Source organism: Mercenaria mercenaria, chromosome 13, assembly GCF_021730395.1.
Source record: "Mercenaria mercenaria strain notata chromosome 13, MADL_Memer_1, whole genome shotgun sequence".
Classification (NCBI taxonomy): Eukaryota; Metazoa; Mollusca; class Bivalvia; order Venerida; family Veneridae; genus Mercenaria; species Mercenaria mercenaria.
In genome coordinates this window covers 13,262,311-13,283,853 of record NC_069373.1, presented here as the reverse complement: position 1 = coordinate 13,283,853, position 21,543 = coordinate 13,262,311, and the positions used below count along the sequence as shown (strand labels likewise).

At 34.6% G+C, this 21,543-nt stretch overlaps 1 protein-coding gene across 3 annotated transcripts in view; it reads right to left on the bottom strand.

The window, feature by feature from the left end:
• The window catches only part of LOC123530511 (aminopeptidase N-like), a 49,949-nt gene that overhangs the window by 5,453 nt on the left and 22,953 nt on the right, over positions 1 to 21,543 (bottom strand). For all 3 annotated transcript variants that reach the window (XM_053521203.1, XM_053521201.1, XM_053521202.1), the window contains exons 18-35: positions 21,040 to 21,150; positions 20,588 to 20,755; positions 20,320 to 20,460; positions 19,953 to 20,034; positions 19,137 to 19,530; positions 18,760 to 18,922; positions 18,112 to 18,267; positions 16,697 to 16,814; positions 14,967 to 15,087; positions 14,172 to 14,326; positions 8,671 to 8,784; positions 7,767 to 7,898; positions 6,909 to 6,974; positions 5,901 to 5,966; positions 2,885 to 3,066; positions 2,580 to 2,677; positions 608 to 741; positions 84 to 139 (exon numbers count right to left, since the gene is read on the bottom strand). In XM_053521203.1, coding sequence (XP_053377178.1) covers positions 84 to 139; positions 608 to 741; positions 2,580 to 2,677; positions 2,885 to 3,066; positions 5,901 to 5,966; positions 6,909 to 6,974; positions 7,767 to 7,898; positions 8,671 to 8,784; positions 14,172 to 14,326; positions 14,967 to 15,087; positions 16,697 to 16,814; positions 18,112 to 18,267; positions 18,760 to 18,922; positions 19,137 to 19,530; positions 19,953 to 20,034; positions 20,320 to 20,460; positions 20,588 to 20,755; positions 21,040 to 21,150 — 2,457 coding nt within the window. The remainder of the gene's footprint in view (positions 1 to 83; positions 140 to 607; positions 742 to 2,579; positions 2,678 to 2,884; positions 3,067 to 5,900; positions 5,967 to 6,908; positions 6,975 to 7,766; positions 7,899 to 8,670; positions 8,785 to 14,171; positions 14,327 to 14,966; positions 15,088 to 16,696; positions 16,815 to 18,111; positions 18,268 to 18,759; positions 18,923 to 19,136; positions 19,531 to 19,952; positions 20,035 to 20,319; positions 20,461 to 20,587; positions 20,756 to 21,039; positions 21,151 to 21,543) is intronic.

Sequence of the window (21,543 nt, the reverse complement as noted above, 5' to 3'; positions counted from 1 at the left end):
AAGAAATGGTGACATTTACATAGCTGCGCATTAACTTCAATAACAATGTCCATGACGGAACAAAAAATAAAACAAATTCTTACTGAGCAAGCCCAAAAGCGTCGTTAATAATTTGACCTCTGTTAAGCACATGAATGACCTGTAAATGAAGACAATAATAAAACAATCATAGCTCTGCTACCAACTGCTAGAGGGCAAGGAGAAAAAACCAAAAACAAACCCAAGAGCATGCGATTGCGTTTATTTTAGATGGGCTAAAAGTCAATAGGCAGTAGAAAATGATCAAGATACGATCCGTTATACTTAATATTGATGTTTTCAAGAAATGAAGACATTACTTGTTTGGTAACACAGACATGCTTTACGTCATTCAAAAGCTTTTCAAATTATTAAAGTGAAGGACATAAAAACAATAGAGTTTGTACTGAGAAAAGAAATCTAAAGACATTAAATAGAAGCGAAATAACAACCGACTATTTCTACGTAAAACAGATGCCTTCGTGACGTTGGATACCGCTGTAGTTGAAGGAACGTGCTTGTAAGATGTATAATGGTACTGTGTAAACTGAAAATGGTTCTTAAATTAAATTATCGTTTTGTTAATGACCTTGTGATTCGTTTTGAGCTGGTTTATCAGGCTGTTCCAGTTGTCACTGTCATAATTCACCCTATATACTCCATACTGCTGAATGTTACCAATGATCCAGGAATCCTTGGACGTCGGGTAATTCGTTTGTAAACCTGAAATGTTAACGTATCTTAGCAAGACCGACGCACCGAAAAAGTAATTTCTTTCTCTTGAATAACGTTTCCAAGCTACAATGTGAACTATTCACAGTCTTTGCATTAGCATCATTAGATATATTTAGACTTTCAACGAACCTTATCATGCAGAGGCATTGTAATAGAGGTCAGGCAATAAAGTTTAAGACATATTCATAATTCATAGCAAAAACTGATTTTGGCGTAATTTCGTTTTAACACTTTTTTATACTTTCACTAAACGTCAGTCTCTTAATAATATATTCTTGTTTTTTTTTCGGGGTGGGGAGGGTTGTGTGAAATTAATTGCATACGTAAATTTCTTCTATCATCAATAAAACCTCACTTGTAATGTAGATAATTAAATATACGAATAAAAATGCATCATTGATGATTGTTCTGCCTCAATTTCATGCATCCAGCACATAAAGAGCCAATAACTGATCACATACGAGGGGTGTTCCAAAAGTAATGTCACTTGCATCGGTTCTCCTATACTGCAAATGTTCTGATCATTTTAACTTGCTCTGCCCTTCAAAATACTCTCCGTCAGCCTTAATACACCTTTTGAGCCGGTCAATCCTCTTTTGGAAGCATTGTTCATACTCTTCTATGAGAACACCCATCAGATACTGATAAACAGCAGATCTAAGGGCATTTCTCTATTTGTATCTCTTTCCAGACAGATGATATTTAAGTTTGGGAAACAGAAAATAGTCGCAGGGGGGTCAGGTCTGGCGAAAACGGAAGGTGTGGAAGGACGGTAACCTCCGACTCCAAAAACTCGGTCACAATGCGTGCCTTGTGAGCGGGTGCATTATCATGCAAAAGTCGGAGGTACTTAAGTCCTGTTTTGGGGCGGCGACTTTTGTAGTAGTTCTTCAATTTTCTTAGAACAACTTTTTTATAGAATTTTCCTATGACCGTACTGCCTTTTGGTACCGGAATTTGAATGATTGGACCCTTATGAGTGAAAAAAAAACACATACAAAACCTTCTTCACCGTTCGTATTCGTTTGGGTGTAATACTTGGGCGTCTCTCCAAATTCGGTTGGAATACTTCCGCTTTGGTTCAAAATAATAAATCCAGGTTCCATTACCAGTAACTATATTATCAAAAACCTTTTTGCTGTATTTTAGGTACATGTTCAGGAGTTTTTTTGCCATTGTTACACGGGTCCTCTTTTGTTCATCTGTTAACAAATGGGGTATCCATCTTGCATTTATTTTTCTAAGTTTTAGGTGTTTCTTCAAAATTCCATGAACTCGTGCTAACGACAAGTTTGTCAGTCGGGCCAATTGCCTTACGGTGAATCGGACATCCTTTTTTAGCAAACTGAGGTTTTTTTCGATGTTACCTTTCGACGTAGTTGTTGCAGGACGATCTGTGCGAGCAGCATCTTTGAGTTGCTGCTGTCCGGTCCTAAATTTAGCTACCCACCTACAAATAGTCCTATGAGACATTTGACCTTCCCCATAAATGTCGCACACCTCACGGTGAATATCTACAAGCTTCATGCCGAGTAGCGACCTACCTTTTATTTAGGCCCTAATTTCAAGCACATTTTCAGCTCTTTTCCCAGTCATTTTGTGTAAAGTGTAATGAATACGCAATAAAGCAATGTACACTGTACCAAAGTCAGTGAACGTGTGAGCGCGATATTTACCTTTGTTACGATTCAGTGATCGTTCTATCGACACGATGTGGTTTTGTGTACACATGACACGATTTCCGCGAAATAAAACACAAATGACATTATTTTTGGAACACCCCTCGTACTTAATGAATAAATAGTATGAAGCATTTGGTAACTTACTCATCTCTCCCTCATTTAGCCACATGACATTTTTATCTGTTTGGTTAAATTGTGCATTTTCACTGGTTGTATATGTAAATGGTATCTTCCATTGGTAGCTATAATATTAGACAACAACGTACAGATAAAATCAATATTTTTAATCGTTTTATTGCTTAGCAACTGAAAATAGTCCATTGCTAATTTTGGTTTTCATACTAAAATCAATTAATAGTAAAAATATGACTGTGAACTAGAACCATAAGTAATATTTCAAAAGTGATAAACAATTATTCGTTTCTTTCAAACGGACAGCTGTAACTTACTTAAATGGTGATGTATATGTGCCTGGATCTTTCGCATTTTTGTCCTTAAGAAATCTTTCCTGTTGCAACTTTATCTTTCCAGTTGTATCTTTGGTAACTGTTACGACGGGATAATTCATCTGTAATATCCATGTGTCTAAAATGTCCTTCACCTTGATATTTTTATGTTCGGTATCAGCTTGCTGTTAGATGTATAAAGAGTTTTACAATTACAGAACACGTTCAGTTTTTTATTAAATGGGTGTTAAAACCTATTGAAATATCAAACAATACAATCTGTCAACTGTTTCAGAAAGAAATTGTCTGTCCTTTAGTTCGGACAGTACCATCGAGTGACCAAAGGATGTTTACCAAAAGATACTGACCAATAGGTGAAACAGCGCAGATCTTGATCAGACAAATTCTTTAAAGAAATCTAACATGGCGAGGGTCAGGGCTTTATACTAGTTATGGATAATGCAAATTTTTCAAATAACTCAGTATGTAATCACCTACTTATAGAATATTTCACATATTATATGCTATATGCTGTAAGCTACTTTTGATAAATTATATATATTTTTTTAAAACTGTTTAAGAAAGATATTTCGCAAATCTATAGACCCAATATCAAAAGTAAATTGATTTCTACTTAATATTTTCTTGAGGAAAATGGAGGAAATCTAAATTATTACATATTTTCTGCGCATTTACCAATTTTGATTTCATTAAAGTAACCAGAGTAATAAAACAAAGAATTATATCATATGCCTACTATGAAGGAATGTGTTTCTTCTAAAAATCCTATGCAGGTATTAGGTAAATATTATTATTTAAAAAATAACGAACAAACAATGCCATGTATAGAAGTAGAGTACAGTATGTGCGCAGCTTGATCCACACGGTATTTGATGATATTCAGGGGAGTAACACTTGTAAGTAGATCTATAAAAAGCAAAGTGCTTGTTTATCTTAGTATCCATCCCTTTTAAAAGCGTAATCAATTTCAACTCCTGAGACGTCATTGTCTTATGCACATTTACCTCCCGATCGTTTCTATATGCAAGGCGGAAATGCCAGACAGAGTTCTCTTAACCATTAAGTGACGGTATAAAATACAGGCAAAAGTGTATAGTATGGTTCTTTCGAAAGTTATTTAAGTATACTTAAGTCTATGATAAATTATTCATATTAACTTCAATATGTCACACGTGCTCTATGTCCGTTATTTATAATATATACGTCACACTAGCATATCTAATGATAGAATTAACGATAGCAAGGTTTGTACAAAGTTTTGACCTTATTTTATTGAACAGCAGATCGCGCAAACCAATCTATTAACATTTTAGCTAATACTGCATTTGATGAATTTATAAATTTAAATTTTAGTTCACCTTTTCGACTTACACCATCGATATAAATTGTCAATACAACTTCGGCGAACTTCTGAAACACTCTGTATATATCTGTGGTGTTTTTATGGCAACAAAATATATTACTTTCTGACAAGCTGCAGACAACTTAATGAAGAATAAACGTGTCGGGCATGCCACAATATAACAAGTCGTTTATTATCTTTTTTCTTATTACAGACATTTTATATTAGATGATCGTATAAACCAAGAAATATTTCACTAACATGGCATAGTTCATTGATATATATCACAATACACTTTCCCCATACTTATGATTAAAACGTCAGTCTGTAGCTATTTTAAACAAACTTTACACCATCCTCGAATGACCGAAACACAACTGTATGAAAGCAATTTTTAATGGGAATAACGTGATCATTTGGAACATAAATTAAAATATATTTAAACGATTAAACAAAAAGTTCATTAAGTGACGTCTGAAGGAAAAAATAAGCATTTAATGATTATTTATTTGGTACTTCTAAAACTACAAGGATAAAGGAATATTCTATCATGTCACATTTACTTTGGAACATTTTACTGTGAAACTTAGTACGGGTGTTCAGAAAGTTTGTGAACTAAGTGTTTATGTGCGAAATATGAATCAGAAATGTGATAAAATATTCTGAATAGTTAGTTTTTCAGTGTACAGAATCGTTTAAACAATTTTGTGCGTATGCATCTATTGTAAAAGTATTTGCCACAGTTTAGGCAACGTTTAACTCAACTTAACAAGAACACGATATTAACATTACACGGAAATGATGAAATTAGTATTTAGTGATGAAAGGCATAGCGCTTGACAAATGAAAACAAAGACTGCGGTTTATTTCATAAAGTTGTATAAACTAATATTCCTAAAATTTCCAAAACTGATATCATCTATTGTCAAGAACAAAAAATGCTTCCTTAAATAAGCCTGTTTTGGAGAAGCCATCACGCATCTTATGATTATCAAACTGAACATTAAACACTTACGTAAATTTCATATGAAAAGAATCACTTCACTTTATAATTATTTTAGCATTGATTCATAAACCATTTAGTCTTTTCTAGGATTTTTCTGAAAATACATGTTTAATAATAAATTCTGAAGGAAAAGCAACTCGGACCTTGGACTACTTGAAAGAAGATATATCACATGTTCGACGTCGCGGGAGTGTAATAAAGCCATTACATAAAAATGATAATACACTAGTGTAATAAAGCTTTGACGTCGACGTCAATTATAGTGTAGGAGACGTTGGTCAAATTGACCTGTTTATATAGTAAAAGAAAGTAGAATTTTTGATGTTTCGACAGGAAAAGTAACATGTGATGAAAAGAATATTACATTTGTGTCTTTCCACATCGAATTTATTAAACGAGTTGAATAAAATTGATAAAATGCTCGGCATGTTATTATTTTATTCAACTCGTTTAATAAATTCAATATGAAAATACACTCATGTAATATCCTCTATAATCAAAATGTTATAGGTATGACACTGCAGTTCTTATTTCACCGGAGATTAAAATGAACCAGCTTGACATGCATGTTGTTTGACATGAATGATACAAGTAAACAACATATTTGATCATGCCTTTCATAAAATATAAAAATAAAAGCTGCATTTCACCTTTTCAAGTGCATTCCAAAGGTCATCATGGAAAGCATTTTTGTATTTTCTTTCATGTAGATATTGCTGAAACATAAAATGTTTATTCTGTTAAAACAAATGTAGATAATTAAGCCGAACTCTCCTATCTACCGTCATAGTAGATGCAAGTATAAACAATGCGAAATATTTTAGTTTTGACTATTCAATATAAGATGTCAGAAGTATTTAACAGAAATAGTAATGTTGTTGGTCTGATCCAAATGTATACATAACTATATATTATAGTTATTTTGACACATAAAATGTTTATTTGAAGTACTTGGCATTTCATATGTAAAATGAAAAACAAATCAAATATAAATACCTTACTAAAGATATGAACATTGATATTTTTATTTCTATCTTGGAGGAGCAACTTTTGAGTCTACGTTTAAACAGTCAGTTAAGTAAGGACCACTAGCACCAGACCAGAAATAAAAACCCCACTGTATATGCTATTAAATTCATCCAAGTTTTGTCTGTAAAGTTGATTATGGGGCGTGTCTTGCGATATGGAACACTGAGAGAATGTGACTGGTGCACGATGGAACATAAATTACCACATGTTCAATATGCACAGTACCTGCGCGTTTTAGATGACAACTGCGTGTTTGAAATGTGTTAGTATATTTTCCCGTTCATGACCATGGTTCTCATAATAAACGTAGGGGTAGGGTATAACATGTACATTGGCATTTTCTTTCTGGTCTGGTGTCAGTGGTAAGGACTCTTGAAACGTTATATGAGCCATGCCATGAGAAAATCAACATAATGGGTTTGCGACCAGCATAGATCCAGACCAGCCTGCGCATCCGCGCAGTCTGGTCAGGATCCATGCTGTTCGCTAACAGTTTCTCTAATTCCAGTAGGCTTTGAAAGCGGACAGCATGGATCCTGACCAGACTGCGCGGATGCGCAGGCTGGTCTGGATCCTTGCTGGTCGCATACCCACTATGTTGGTTTTCTCATGGCACGGCTCAAATTTACCTGAAGACCTTTCTTAAACGTCTCTTCGCCAAGGAAGAACCGCATCATTCTTATAACCGAACCGCCCTGCAATGTTTATACTCCGTAAATGTAATAATGTAAGAAGTAAATATAGTTACTTAAAACAGACATATTTTACTTAATAAATAAAAATAAAATGTTACCAAAGAAGAAATATTTTGCTTATTTGACTATTTTACTTTGCACATTTTGAAACATGTTTTTATCTGGTTACTCTGTTTCGTGAAATACTTCTATTAAATTGCATTAAAGTGGAATTATGCTAATTTTTTCAAGTAAATATCCAGCTGAAATAGATGTGTATGTAAAAAGGATGGAGGAAATTATAGCTTTTAACCAAATATACCAAATATACCAAACTCTTCCTGTTACCAGTACGAAATAATAACTTTCCAAATATGACTTTTCTTATTTTGACTGGGGCAGTCATTTTAAGAAAAGTCAAATTACACGCATGAGTTGCTTCCCTTCAAGTTCAGAAATCTCTATCTATAGATAAGGGCGATCACTGCGTAGAAGACTGAAGAAAAGAACTATTATTTTATAAGTCCGATTTCTTTTTTTTTAAAGATTCAATTTCAAATACTTATGCGGCATTGTCGTTAATTTAACACATTTAAATGCACAGCAACCGAACATTGCTTTTATAAAACATTCACCAAAATGTACTTTGTGCAGTGAGATGTGCAAAAAGCAACTTTAATATATGGATGTTTATTGTTAAAATAGTGTTGCTCTTGCACAAGGGTGCATAATAGTGTGCGAAACTGAACCATTGATTGGAAATCTACTCCAACCTTTAATTTTCATTGTATTGTACATAAAAGCTATATTCACCTTTGCATATGATATGGTATCAAAAATTTCGTTGATTTCGTCTGGATTTTGCACAGGAACATATATAGGATGTGACGATGCTAGAGAATCTATGTCGAACACCTCATATATTTCGAAAACGAACTGTTCAAACTAAAAATAAGAACGAAATTTACTTTCAACAAATGCAAGTGTAGTTTTGTGTTTTTGAAACGGAACATCACAGCAATTAAGTTAATGCTTATATATAAAATAGAAAGACAATCTTGAAAATGCACCTCAACTCTTTTATAGAAGACTTTCATGTGGCCCAATACCCAAACTGTTTGGCCGTATCTTAGGACAATGAAACACAATGGCATCTCAAATTGACACCTGGACATGCATATGAAAGCAAAATTGTTCATGGTCTGCGTTTATGGCGCCAGTAACTGTATCATTAAAACGACTAAATGCAAGAACAAGAAACCCGGTCAATTTCGATTTCTGTCATTTATTTGATAGTCCGTTCTGAAGAAAAAAATGTTCTTAAATTTACATTCCTTACATAATGCGTATTTTTGAAGAAGAATGCACTCTTTGTTGTTACCGAGGTAAACAAATTGTGACAATCCTTCCGTGCAAAACATGTTTTAAGTTATTGATGACTGTCTGAACTAAGAAATTGTTTGGTTCATTCATAGATCAATGATCTAAGAAAATAACTACACGTCATATTATTGTCAAAACTAGCAAGCATTTTATTAGACGTGCTTTCATTCATATGTCTTGCAATTTGCAAAGACATACATGTAATTATTCATCAAGTATCTTTTTGTATTTATTATTGATATGATATAAGCATCGTAGAACATGTCTATTGAATGTATAGAATATAGAACTGAAAAATAACAAACTTTCTACAGTCACGAAAAATAAAACGTACCATATTCCAGTCAGGACTGACATGGTCTGTACCCATATATTCCACAAAAGAGGCGAAACCTTCGTTCAGCCAAAGATCATCCCACCACTCCATTGTGACGAGATCACCAAACCACTACAATATATAGTGAATCCCGCATTATTTTACTTACTTACCATGGTGTTGCTAGAGTGTTGCTAATGTGCTACATTTGCAATTCCAACTGAGAAATATCCATACATGGATTAAGATGAAAATCGCATACAACACAGTCCTAAAACATTAAGTGAGTTATGGGTGCATTATGGGAGATACCGATTTAATGTTATATTAAATTACTACCGTTAATGTTATCGGAACTAAAACAAAGTCGATAGAATCAAACGTCCTGTCAGACGGATAAACGGTTATATATACGTCACGCTGTCAAACGAGTGTAAACATAAAAAGTAAGGATTTCAATCTAACAGTATCAACACTGGACACACTCCCAATTTATGTCAATCACTACTTGTCAGAGAAGCATCTATCGTACCATAATATTCCTATTGATCTATGTACATCACCCATAGTCAGAGAAACATCCAAATTTTAACACAACTCAGACTGATCTATGTACATCACCCTACAAATCTTAGCACAGTTTCTACTGATTTATGTACATTACCTCATTCAGAGAAATATCTAAATATGAAGACACTTCCTACTGATTTACATGCATCTTTGCACCTTTGTCAGAGAAACACTCAAATCTTAACACAATTCAGACTGATCTATGTACATTACCCCTAGTCAGAGAAATCCGGATCTTAACACAATTCCTACTGATCTATGAATATCACCCCTAGTCAGAGAAATATCCAAATCTCAACACTGTTTCTACTGATCTATGTACATTACCTTTAGTCACAGAAACATCCAAATATGAACATATTTCCTTCTGATTTACATACACCACCCCTTGTCAGACAAACACTCGTGTCTTAACACAATTCAGACTGAACTATGTACATCACCCCTACTCGGAGAAACATGCAAATCTTAATACAATGTCTACAAAGGGTGGGGGGGGGGGGGGGGGGGGAGGGTCCCAGTTAGGTGTCTGCGCAAAATGTTTTTGATTTTATTTATACTTTGTGGTAATATACCTACATGTATTAAGTTTCATTAACAAGTGTTACTGTTACCAGTTTTGACTTACTTTTATAGATATTCACATTTAAAGTGGGTGGGGTAATCTGACATGTGACCAGCCAGGAACACAATTTCTGTTATTTTTTTTTAAATGGTTCTAACTTTTTACCTTAAACTTTCATGGTAAAATAACTATGCAATGGACATTCACACAACATGTTGCATTTTAAATTGTACTGAATACTTTTTTCAGCACAGAGCCACAAAATGGTCTAATCAAATTTACTGATTTTCAATGAACGAACTTCACCCAAAAGCCAAAATATTTTTTATTAGTTGAGATACTAAGGTGTTATTTTCAGCAGATATTGTAAACTAAATAAACATAAAAATGACAGTATATCAGTATATTCTGATTAATATTGGAAAAGTGATACACTCTCAAACTGGGTAAAAGTGGGTGGGGTAAATAAATATTCGAAGCAACACTACAAAAACTGTGCAGTTGTTACGAAATGGCCTCAGATTGTCTATTACTATCTTTATTGTGCCCCAATGAGTGGTGGGGGCATATAGATTCGCTCTTGTCCAAGCGTCCGTCCGAAGTTCTTGACGCGCCTAGCTCGAAAAGTATTTGATATAAATTGATGAAACCTTGCAAGAGTCTTTATCATGATATGGACTTGCGCACCTTCTATTTTTCGTCTGGCTCCGCCCCCTAATTTTAGAGTTACTGCCCCTGAAATAGTAAAAAATGCACATTTTCACCTTGTGACACGCCTAACTCAAAAAGTATTTGAGATAAATTGATGAAATCTTGCACGAGTCTTTATAATGATATGAACTTGCACACCTCCTATTTTTCGTCTGGACCCGCCCCCTATTTCTAGAGTTATGGCCCCTGAAATAGTAAAAAATGCACATTTTCACCTTGTGACACGCCTAGCTCAAAAAGTACTTGATATAGATTAATGAAACCTTGCATTAGTCTTAATCATGATATGAACTTGCGCATCTCCTATTTTTAATCTGGGTCCGCGCCCTATTTCTAGAGTTATGGCCCCTGAAATAGTAAAAAATGCACATTTTCACCTTGTGACACGCCTAGCTCAAAAAGTATTTGATATAAATTGATGAGTGTTTATTATGATATGAACTTGCGCATCTACTATTTTTTATCTGGGTCTGCCCCCTATTTCCAGAGTTATGGCCCCTGAAATAGTAAAAAAATGCACATTTTTACCTAATTATGTGCCTTACTCAGAAGTATTCTCGGTGCCTTACTCAGAAGTATTTAAATGTAAATTCATGAAACCTTGCTTGAGTCTTTATCATAATGTGACCTTTGCACATGGCATTTTCTTTGAGAATTTTAGCATTCATTACAGAGTTATGGCCCTTGAAATAGCCAAAATAGTGGATTTTTTGTTTGTGATGCTCATAGCTCAAAAAGTATATGGTATAGAATAATGAATCCTTTTCATATTTTTTGAGGCTATACCCCATTAAGACTGCAAATATTTGAATTATTTCCCCTTATTTGTGACAAATGTACCAGTCGGGGGTGGGGGGGGGGGGGGATGGGGGCTTGGCACACCATGTGTCCTACAGACACATTCTAGTTTCATTAAATACAGACTTGGTTGATAAATTTTAGCAAAAACATTTTCTCTTTAATAAGACTTTATACATGTGTGCCATGGAAAAATCAATGCAGAAAATTTAATGTTAATTTGAACAATAGCTTTCCCCAAAATATACTGCCTCAGGCAAAACCATTTGTTAAATACTTTGAGCTTTCAGGGTTAATTTGGTTTGTCTACATGTCATGTTCAAGGTCCATGCTTTTTCCATGAAACACATGTATAAAGTGGGAATTTTTTTGTTAATTTATCAATCAATTCTGTATTTAATAAAATTAAGATAGTTATAGACAATCTGAGGCCATTTCTTAACAACTGCACAATTTTTGTAGTGTTGCTTCGAATATTTATTTACCCCAACCACTTTTTCCCAGTTTGAGAGTGTACCACTCTTCCAATATTAATCAGAGTTTTAGCAGACACCTAACTGGGACCCCCCTTTATAACCACCATCCCTAGTCAGAGAAACTTTCATGTCTTAACACAATTCAGACTGAACTATGTTCTAGTCGGAGAAACATGCAAATCTTAACACAATGTCTACAAATTTATAAACACTATCCCTAGTCAGAAAAATCTGTACATAGTCCCTGTTTTTTTTATATGCGAGGGTTTTCCAAAGTACTCGTAGACATTTTGAATAACAAGGAACATTATGGACTTGAATTCAAGTCAGAATGATTTTGTTGTAAAATGAATGTAAAATAATTTCAATCAGGCGTCAATAAAACTTATTCCAAAAGTCTTCGATTTATAGGGATAACCCTCGTACATCATCCCTAGTCAGAGAAACATCCAAATCTAAAGAGAACTTCTATTGACTAATGTCGCTACCCACAGTAAGAGAAACTTCCAAATATCAGGAGCATAATTCTTACTGATTTATGTATATCACCTCTAGCCAGAGAAATATTAGAATCTTAAGAAAATTCCTACGGATTTAAATACATCCCCTAGCCAGAGGAACACCCAAATCGAGAAACCTCAATTTTAGCAACGTTTATCAGTACTTAATTTTCTGTTGAGTTATGAGCTCTATAACACGAGTAAAACCGTGTGTCCTAAAACGATATAGTAAGTCTGAAATAGCACTTAATCTGAAGATCCCGATTACATACATGCCAGCATCTGTACTGATGGAAAAAAGGTTGAAACATGCAAAATTAATACTGTTATGCTTGATGTGTATTTGTTATATTTTACATTCACGTAAATTGATAAAAGTATCGACAGACAGTGGAGAGTAGTCCAAACCAATTAATCAAAATCTGAGGACTATTACTCCTCTAAAACATGCTGGCAGGAACCTTTTCATATCTATATCATATATCCAATATCTCCAGCAACAGTACCAGTTTTTTGGAAAAATTGTCTACAGATAATTGGGAGAAGCCAATCTATAGATCCATATATATACCCAATACCTTCATCCACAGACAAGGGATGTGGAAAATTAAGCTACAGATAGTTGTCAGGAGCCAGTCTGCAGATCCATATCATATACCTAATTCCTCTATCCACAGTACCAGATTTGTGGGAAAACAATCTAATCTACAAATAGTTGTGAAGAGACATTCTGTAGATGCATATCATACACCGTAAAACTCTATCCAAGGTACCAGAAATGCGAAAAATGAACATTCAAATAGTTTTGAGGAACAATTCATATTACATGATCAGAGGCGTAGAAAATATTCCACAACTAGTTGCGAGGAGCCAATCGGTAGGTACATATCATATACTCAATACCTCTGTCCATTATATCAGAGGTGTGGAAAAAAATCTACAAATAATTGTCAGAAATCTATCAATCTGTAGTTTCATATCATTTGGCCAATACCTCAGTTCGGAGTTTGGATAACCTCTGTCGGGAGGCAAATGTAAACGTAATACAGCGCATTAGTTGAATCAGCTATCAAGGAATACGATCAGAAGCTTTCCTGTTTGTTTTATTTACTTCCCAAGAGGCAATAAAACGTACGCTTAATGTCTAAAACCTTCCGTACAAACAAAGCCGATATAATGTTTCCTCTCATTGGTAGTTTTCCGTTTTATTAAGCGAAATTCTGAGGCAAAGTTTCGCTTTTATCTCAGAAAATTTACGACTTTTCTCTTTTTGGAAAGGGGAAATCATGAAAAGTTGATTGTAAAAGAATCACAGATCGTGCAATATGGTCAAAATTCACTTACATAAAGCAAGTAAGCGTCTATAAGAAATAACAAGTAGGGCATGTTTATACATTATTCAAATCTGAAGAAATGTAAAGTTACATAGCCTTTGATGCAGACTAATCATTGTTTTAATGTGGCGAATTATTTTCGCATCATCTCCATAACGCGCCAGCATGCTTTCGTGTAGCAAGTTAGGGTAAATCATGGCTAAAAAGCTAATAAAGACTCAAAACAGATACAAATGTATATTTCATTCCCTTTGTTCTAACCAATATATTTGTTGTGTAACGAAGGAGCAGTTTAGTCTATGGTAGGGAAAACAGGAATATTCTATTCGTAAATATCTGACCCCAAAGGTATGCACTTAGATAGTTGAATACGCACTAGTAGAACTGCAGAAATGATGTTGTAACTCATAAAACGTACATATAACTTAACACCTCCTTGGATGATTATCTCTGAATATTTCGTCTCATTCTATCACATAATGAAGATAGCCTTAAATGGGGTTTGGCTATATAGACTAAGTCAGTAAGCTCAATTATCCTTTACGTCAGCCTGCCTCCACTTTACCTGGTGTGCTAGTTCATGGGCAACGACGACTTTAACTCGTTGCAAATTGGCCTCAGATGACACTCCTGGCTCATACAGCATTGCGGTCTCCCGATATGTAATCAAGCCCCAGTTCTCCATGGCTCCCGCAGCGAAATCAGGTATGGCAATCATATCTGTAAAGCGAACAATAACTGTAATAAAAATATTCTAAAAATCTGTTCTTGTACTTACCATATTTCATGACAGTTACCAATACATTATTTCCGTAATGTGGTATGTATCGCATAATGAAACGAATAACAAACTGCGTACTTTGTTTTACTGTCGACATTTATATTTTCGCAAGATATTTTTTTTTTCAATAATGAAATAAAAAATTCAGAATTATATTTGTACTTCATGCTCTGCAGTTGAGTTATCATTAAGACGGTTCCTTTCTTATATCATTGTGTGAACAAACATGTGGTTTTGCTGTTACTTTATTCGCCCCATACAGTAAGTTACTGTAGGTTATATTCCCGACGTCTTTATTTTTTTCTAATATTCGCGATCAAAGCGATGTGAATTCAAAACTCTCGCGAAGATTAAAAAGCATTATCTCCCAAAGAAGAAAAAACTACGAAGCGCGAATTCTTAACAACGCGACTTTGTCTGTTATTTATCACAGCGCGAAATAAAAGTGAAGCAAAAATAACCAAAAGTACAGTTGTTTGTATCAATCAAAGTTTGGTAGAACTGAAATTCTGTTTAAGACTGCAAGTAGCCTTGGAGCATTTACATTTGAAATCGGAAAGCAAAAACATCAATAAATACCTTGTTTAGGCAAAGGGAACGCTTCTCCAAAATACTCAGCATAGTAAGTCAATAAAGTTGTACCGGTTTCTAAAGCAACTTTCGTCTGGTTGAGTGATTCTGGACGAGCCCATGCTCTGTACTAAAATATGTTATAAAATGACAATCGTTTAGATCAGATGGGCATATAGCTTTAGTATCAAGAAGAAAAAAAAACAATGCCTAAACAAGAATTTGTGACAAAGTTTTCAACGTCCCCCGCCAAAAGAATTTTTTCACAAAACATACTACATGCATCTTCTGAATAATAGGGCAACCTACAAACAAGGATGTCAGTCTTAAATATATAGCATATCATTCATGAAGACATTATGAAGTTTGAAAATGTCTGGAAATCTACAATAGGTGAATGCTTTCAAATGCTAATAACTGTATTCCAAATATTTAATTTTATTCTTAAATTGGTATGGGAAAAAAATATAATGAAGTATTTTATTAAATCATTTTAAATGGAGGTAATTCATAGACAAATCAAATGCATGACACTTATGTAGTACTAAAATGCTTGTTTTTAAATTACACACCAGAAAAGGTTAATTCTACTGTTAGTCAATGCAGAGCTGCACTACATATCAATCTAATGTTCTGTAACCATAGTAATGCTGCATTTACCTCTATATACCATTAAGTTGTAACTTGTGCCTAGGTTTGCATGCTACAAGTCTACAATTATTAATAGCATTTTATATCTATCACTACCGATCATCTCTGTTTAAACATAATTTCATTTTTAAATTTGTGGGAAAACTGATACAAAAATACATGTATGAGTATTGTACTTTATTATATAAAAAGGACGTAATCCCATGAACAAAAAAAAAATGTCAAAAGGTGACCTTGACCTTGAAGCTAGGGGTCTGGTTCTTGCACATGATTTATAAACTCACTATGGGAAACATTTGTGCAAAATAATTCTAAAACCCCTTGATAAATGGCAGAGTTATGGACCAGACAAGAAACATACCATTTTAAACTTTGACTTCTGAGTGTGCCCATGACCTTGGAGCTAGGGTTCTGGGTCTTGTGCATGACACGTCATCTCATTACAAATCCCTTTATGAATGGCAGAGATATGGACTGGACAAGAAACAGACCATGTTAACCTTAAACCCCTACGTGTGACATTGACCTTAGATCTATGGGTCTGAAACTTGCACATGACACGTCGTCTCATTATGGTGAACATTTGTGCCAAGTAATTTTAAAATCCCTTGATGAATGGCAAAGTTATGAATCGGACACGAAACAGACCCTTTTATTCATTACCCCTAAGTGTGACCTTGACCTTGGAGCTTGAGGTCTGGGTCTTACGCATGACACATTTATTCATTATGGTAAACATTTATACCAAGTTATTTCAAAATTCCATTATGGATGACAGAGTTTTGGACCGAACATGAAACAGACTCTGTTAACCGTTGACCTCTAAGTGTGACTTTAACCTTGGAGCTAGGGGTCTAGGTCTTGCGCATGACACGTCTTCTCATAATGGTAAATAATTACACCACGTTTTTTCAAAATCCCTTCATGGAGTTATGGACCGGATACGAAATGTGACGGACGGAAGGAAGGACGGAAGGACGCAGCCTATTTCTATGTCCATCTTTTTTCTTAAAAAATGCGGGGGACAATTATCTGATGTGAGTGTAAAGTAGCAGGTCCAACAATACAGAAAAAGTCGCAAAACGTACCTTCACGCCCGTTGTTGTTGTATCTGCAGTGTACTTGAAATCGCATACAATAAACGCAAGAAGGTATGTTGACATTTTGGCTGATGTGTTGTAAATGTCCATCAAAAAATCGTCTTCCCTTTGTAATTAGAATCAGCGCAATAATAACAGTGACTCTAGAATAACATACAAGTATAGAAATGATGCTTATCAAAATTATAAAGTATTTTCTGCTTATAATATTCATAACTAAAATGACTAAGACAACGAAGAAACATCGTATAACTGAACTGTCCCTACAGGACAAAATGAATAGTTTGCACTTCTGAACTTGCTCTAAATCACAGAGAACGATTTCTGGTATGCAGTTGTATTTGTCCAAAAACCTTTCGTACTTCCAAATACCGGAACCTACCAAAACCCGGACTTTTCTTATGGTCCCGGTGGTTTGCGGTTTTCGGAACTTACACTGCAGCCACAAGTTGATAAAAAAACGGATTTTCCATATTACGAATATCATCCAGATTGCGTGAAGTATTTATTAGATGCAGTAATAATGTATGTCTATGTATTTTAGAGCCGCCTTTTCATAACAATATAAAAACAAATCTAATATCTAATCTGCACAATTTGTTCCCATGGGAATACTTAATGCTTGCCTGAAAACTGTATTCCCAAACCTGACGAAAATATAGTTCAATAAAAAGGAAAGGGCTTTACAAACTTCGTCACAGGTCCACATATTATATTTTTTGCAATGCAACTAGTGAAAAATACTTTCTCGTTATCGAAATTGCAAACGAAACTGTAAAATTTTCCCTGGCAAAGGTCTTTTGATTAGGGAAGTTAGATTTTTGTTAACCTCATTATGAACCATTTCCCATTGGCCAGTCATCCTTCACTTACTATAATTACAAACAGCATGGCCCCTCTTTCTATTGTTCAATTTTGTTCAATTTCTCGGCTAGTTTGCACAACGCATGCATACTTGGAATGGAGGCCACCTTCATTTGTTTGGGACAATAAAATATTCTGAATGGAGTATTTTTTGCGTTTTTGCAGGTATCTGAGAACATGTCTTTTGTTGCCTAAACAAAATATCACATCTCTGCATTCATCTTTTGTAGTTTTTATGAAGTCTGCGCTTGAAATGAAAACTAGAAAGTGACGGTCTCGGTTTTTGTCTGTGACAATAAAATATTCTGTGTGGCAATGTTTGTAACTTTGAAGACTCAGTTATCCCTGGTCCGGAATATAGAACTTACCAGCAAGACCAAACCTGTTAGCCACGTATCCGTTTTGACTGCGATATGTAACATGGTTTGATTACTGTGAGACAGTTATAATAACTTTTATCTGTTAACTGCAGTTGTATCACCTGCTTCATAATATAACCATTTAAAAGAATAAATAATTAAAATCTAAACTAAGCATACATTTTTTGTTCACTAATGATTGGCATGTTGGATATAGAGACCATGTGAGATTTTCTGACAAGTCTAACGTTGAATACAGCTTTCAACTGTGGCTCATCAAAGCATGGGAATGCCTTCCTAGCATCAGTTGGCTCAAACTGAGTCGTGGCAATGTATCTGCAATGATAAATTAATATTAGAATCATATACATGTATTTTAAGCCTACCACGAGAGAGCATAATGTGCTAATAATTTATATATTTCCTGAATAAACAAGTTAAAATTCGCTGCTATTTTAAACTTGAAAAAAATACTAGATCTACTTGTCTGTAGAGCTCAGGGGGACCTTTAGTACAGCTGTGGCAGTATATTATACGCTCCAGTATGAAATAATGTATTCATATGCAAAGCTTTATTCAAACGTATTAGCCTGATGATCCATAAACAAAGATAAGATATCGTTGTTTAAACATTAAAACCAACGAACGAAGCACTGGTTACTAGACTGAATACATTAATTTTATGTTGCATCAAACAAGTTAATACATCACAACGAAAGAGCTTTATTGATGCATAAGGTAATTATCTACAACGAATATCAGATAATTGACATCTTCTTATAACCATGCTGCTAAAGGTCATAAAAGGTATAGTCCTAGCATACTTACATGGTATCATTTTCCCGTTTATATTGACTTAGGTATAATCCTGCCAAATCTCCTGTTAGAGGCCCAGTAAAATTCATTTCAATCGTGTATTTTTCCCCCGCAACAGTGTCCGAGTCCAGAAAGAATATTTCAAATTGTCTCTTATCATCTGTTAGTCTTTGACCTTTGTTTGAATAGACAAAGAAAGAAAGATAAAATACTATGAAACTATTCTGCAAAAGCAGGGTATCGAAAACTCGGTATTCTGGTAATACAAACATATTTTCACACCTTCAATTAAAACTTGTCAGGCAAATAAAATTCTTTTGGATAACAAGTTCTTGCACGACAATAAGAATAAAAACTAAGCCCAAGGAAAATTTTTTTATGTTGTTTACCTTTATATTTAGGTCCCTTCGATCCATCTTGTTTGCCGAAATTAATGCTTTTTTCATTTATGTTTAGTTTGTTTACATGTAAGGTAACATTTCGTCCGATTTCCTTTGCCGTCATTACGATTTTCACATGTCCTTCGAAATTAAACTGTTCTGGGTCATTGCTATACATGTTTGGTTTCAGGGTGACATCATACGAATCAGGAATTAGATGAAGTGGTAGTCGTACGTCCTTTACCCTTGCATCATGAGGGGTACCAACATTGTCCAGCCATGTAGCAACGGTATCTCTGTTTCTCTTCATCCACATAATATTGGATTCTGTTTTCTCTATGGCCTGTTTGAAGGCTCTGTTACCAGTACCCATATCTGGATACTCCTCAAGAAAATCGTGTAACTGTTAAATATGAAAATAATGTGTTTGGAAAATGTCCAATTTGCAACGAATTATCAAATCAGCGGATAAAGACTTTGTATTGTTTCTTTTTTTCCATCTGTTTTACTTAAAGGCTTAGATATATAAAAATATATGGATTTCGTTATATTTTCCGATCCTTTGACATCGTGGAGTCTATTCGGTGTATACTACAATCCTCCTAGATCGCGAGGGGTGATTCATATCTCATTACCTCTCATGAACATAATCAATGAGACCAAGACTGGTATCATTTTATTTTACTGCATTCTAAGCTTTCTCATAATCTTCTTGCTGATTTTAGAATTATTTCAAGATATAAAACTAGGTTTATATGGCTCGTTTAATACCAGTGGCAACTTATTACTCTTAAATCACGGATCTTATAAGTGGTAAAGTATTACCTGCTTCAACTGGAACTCTGTATTAAATGTTGCAGTTATTCCTGATATTAACCTTGCAAATGAGAAGACGCCTTTACCATACCTGAAGAAAGGAAAACAAACAAATAGTCTCTGTTTCTATAAAACGCGATATTGTTTTTTCTATGTCATAATTAACTATGCAACCTCAATTATTGTTATATAACATATTCAAATGATGACAATTTGAAAATCCACCGTATCTTCCCAATATAGTCCAGCTGTGGCAATAACCGCTTAAATCATAATTAGATGAAACTGTTGCAGTATTTATTCTGTCTAAACAAAAATTCTACTTGCTCAAATTGCCATCATACAATCTGTTTTAAAATTTGGCTTAGTTACTAACGTGTTGAAAAGGTAGTCCCACTTTCCTCTAACAAAGTCCCAAGCTAACGATTGCCCGATAGGGTTTGCTCCAATGTACAGTATCACTTTCGTAGCATCCTGTTTTCGTACCACGCTGGGCGTTACGCTCAGTTCTAAATACCTTTATGAAGAAAGAAAGGAAACATATAGAATTTAAAGGAATATCATATTGTTTTTTACTAAATAAAAAATAAAAATAAATAGCTATATATCATTTATAATATTGTTATACCCATTAGTGAACCTACCTGCTGAGCAACCACGTGCTTCTTGTGCAAGCTAACGCCCTTGACAAAGTGACTTTCTCAGTTGCAACTGTGGCAGCTTTAAACTTTTCGAAGGCGAATGTCCATTCAGTTTCATCTCCCTCTGCTATCGCAGTACAGTATACAGCAGGTCTTAGATCAGGATCTATGCTGAAATGTTTATAATACTATTCTTCGAAATAGTATACAAGCAGTTGTAAATGTTTGGTATTTTCTTGTATTACACTCCCACCTACATAGCTTCAAAACGTACTCGTAATAGAGCCTACGCATCAAGAATCTGTTAGCATGGACCGTAACTATAAAATAGAAAGCAATCTGTTGTCATACTTAGTGGGTAAGGTGCTAACCGTTTCATTTACAAATATCTACAACTAATACTAAGTTCTACTTTTTTAGTAAACCGCTATCTTTCTAAAAATGTGTAACCATACGGATTATCATCTGGACTGTCCATCCATTTCCCAAACAGCTGTTTCGCGTGTTGAATACAATCTTTCAATCCATAAGAACAAGCCATTTCTACAATATCGCTTCTTATCAGCCTGAAAAGGAAAAACGGAAAGGTAAAAATTATATAATCATAAACACGGTGATCAATCTGAGATCCTTTTTGTGTCACAGTTTTAACAGTTTATTAAAATGATTATTCTTTTCGTCAACAGTACACTAAAACATGGATAACATGCGGAAAATGTTTTGCTAAATTGAAAGAGTAATTAAATAGTATAGCATGTGTATACGATATAATTGCTGTCGTAGCATGAAGACTAGCTCTGCTCAAACGTATACTTACAAATCATTATGAAAAGCAGACAAGACTAATTTAACTCAGCCTTACACTGACGAACCACAATGAGAAGCATACAAGGCTAGTCCAACTCAACCCTATACTTACGAATCAATATTAGAAGCATATAAGGCATACCCACTCAACC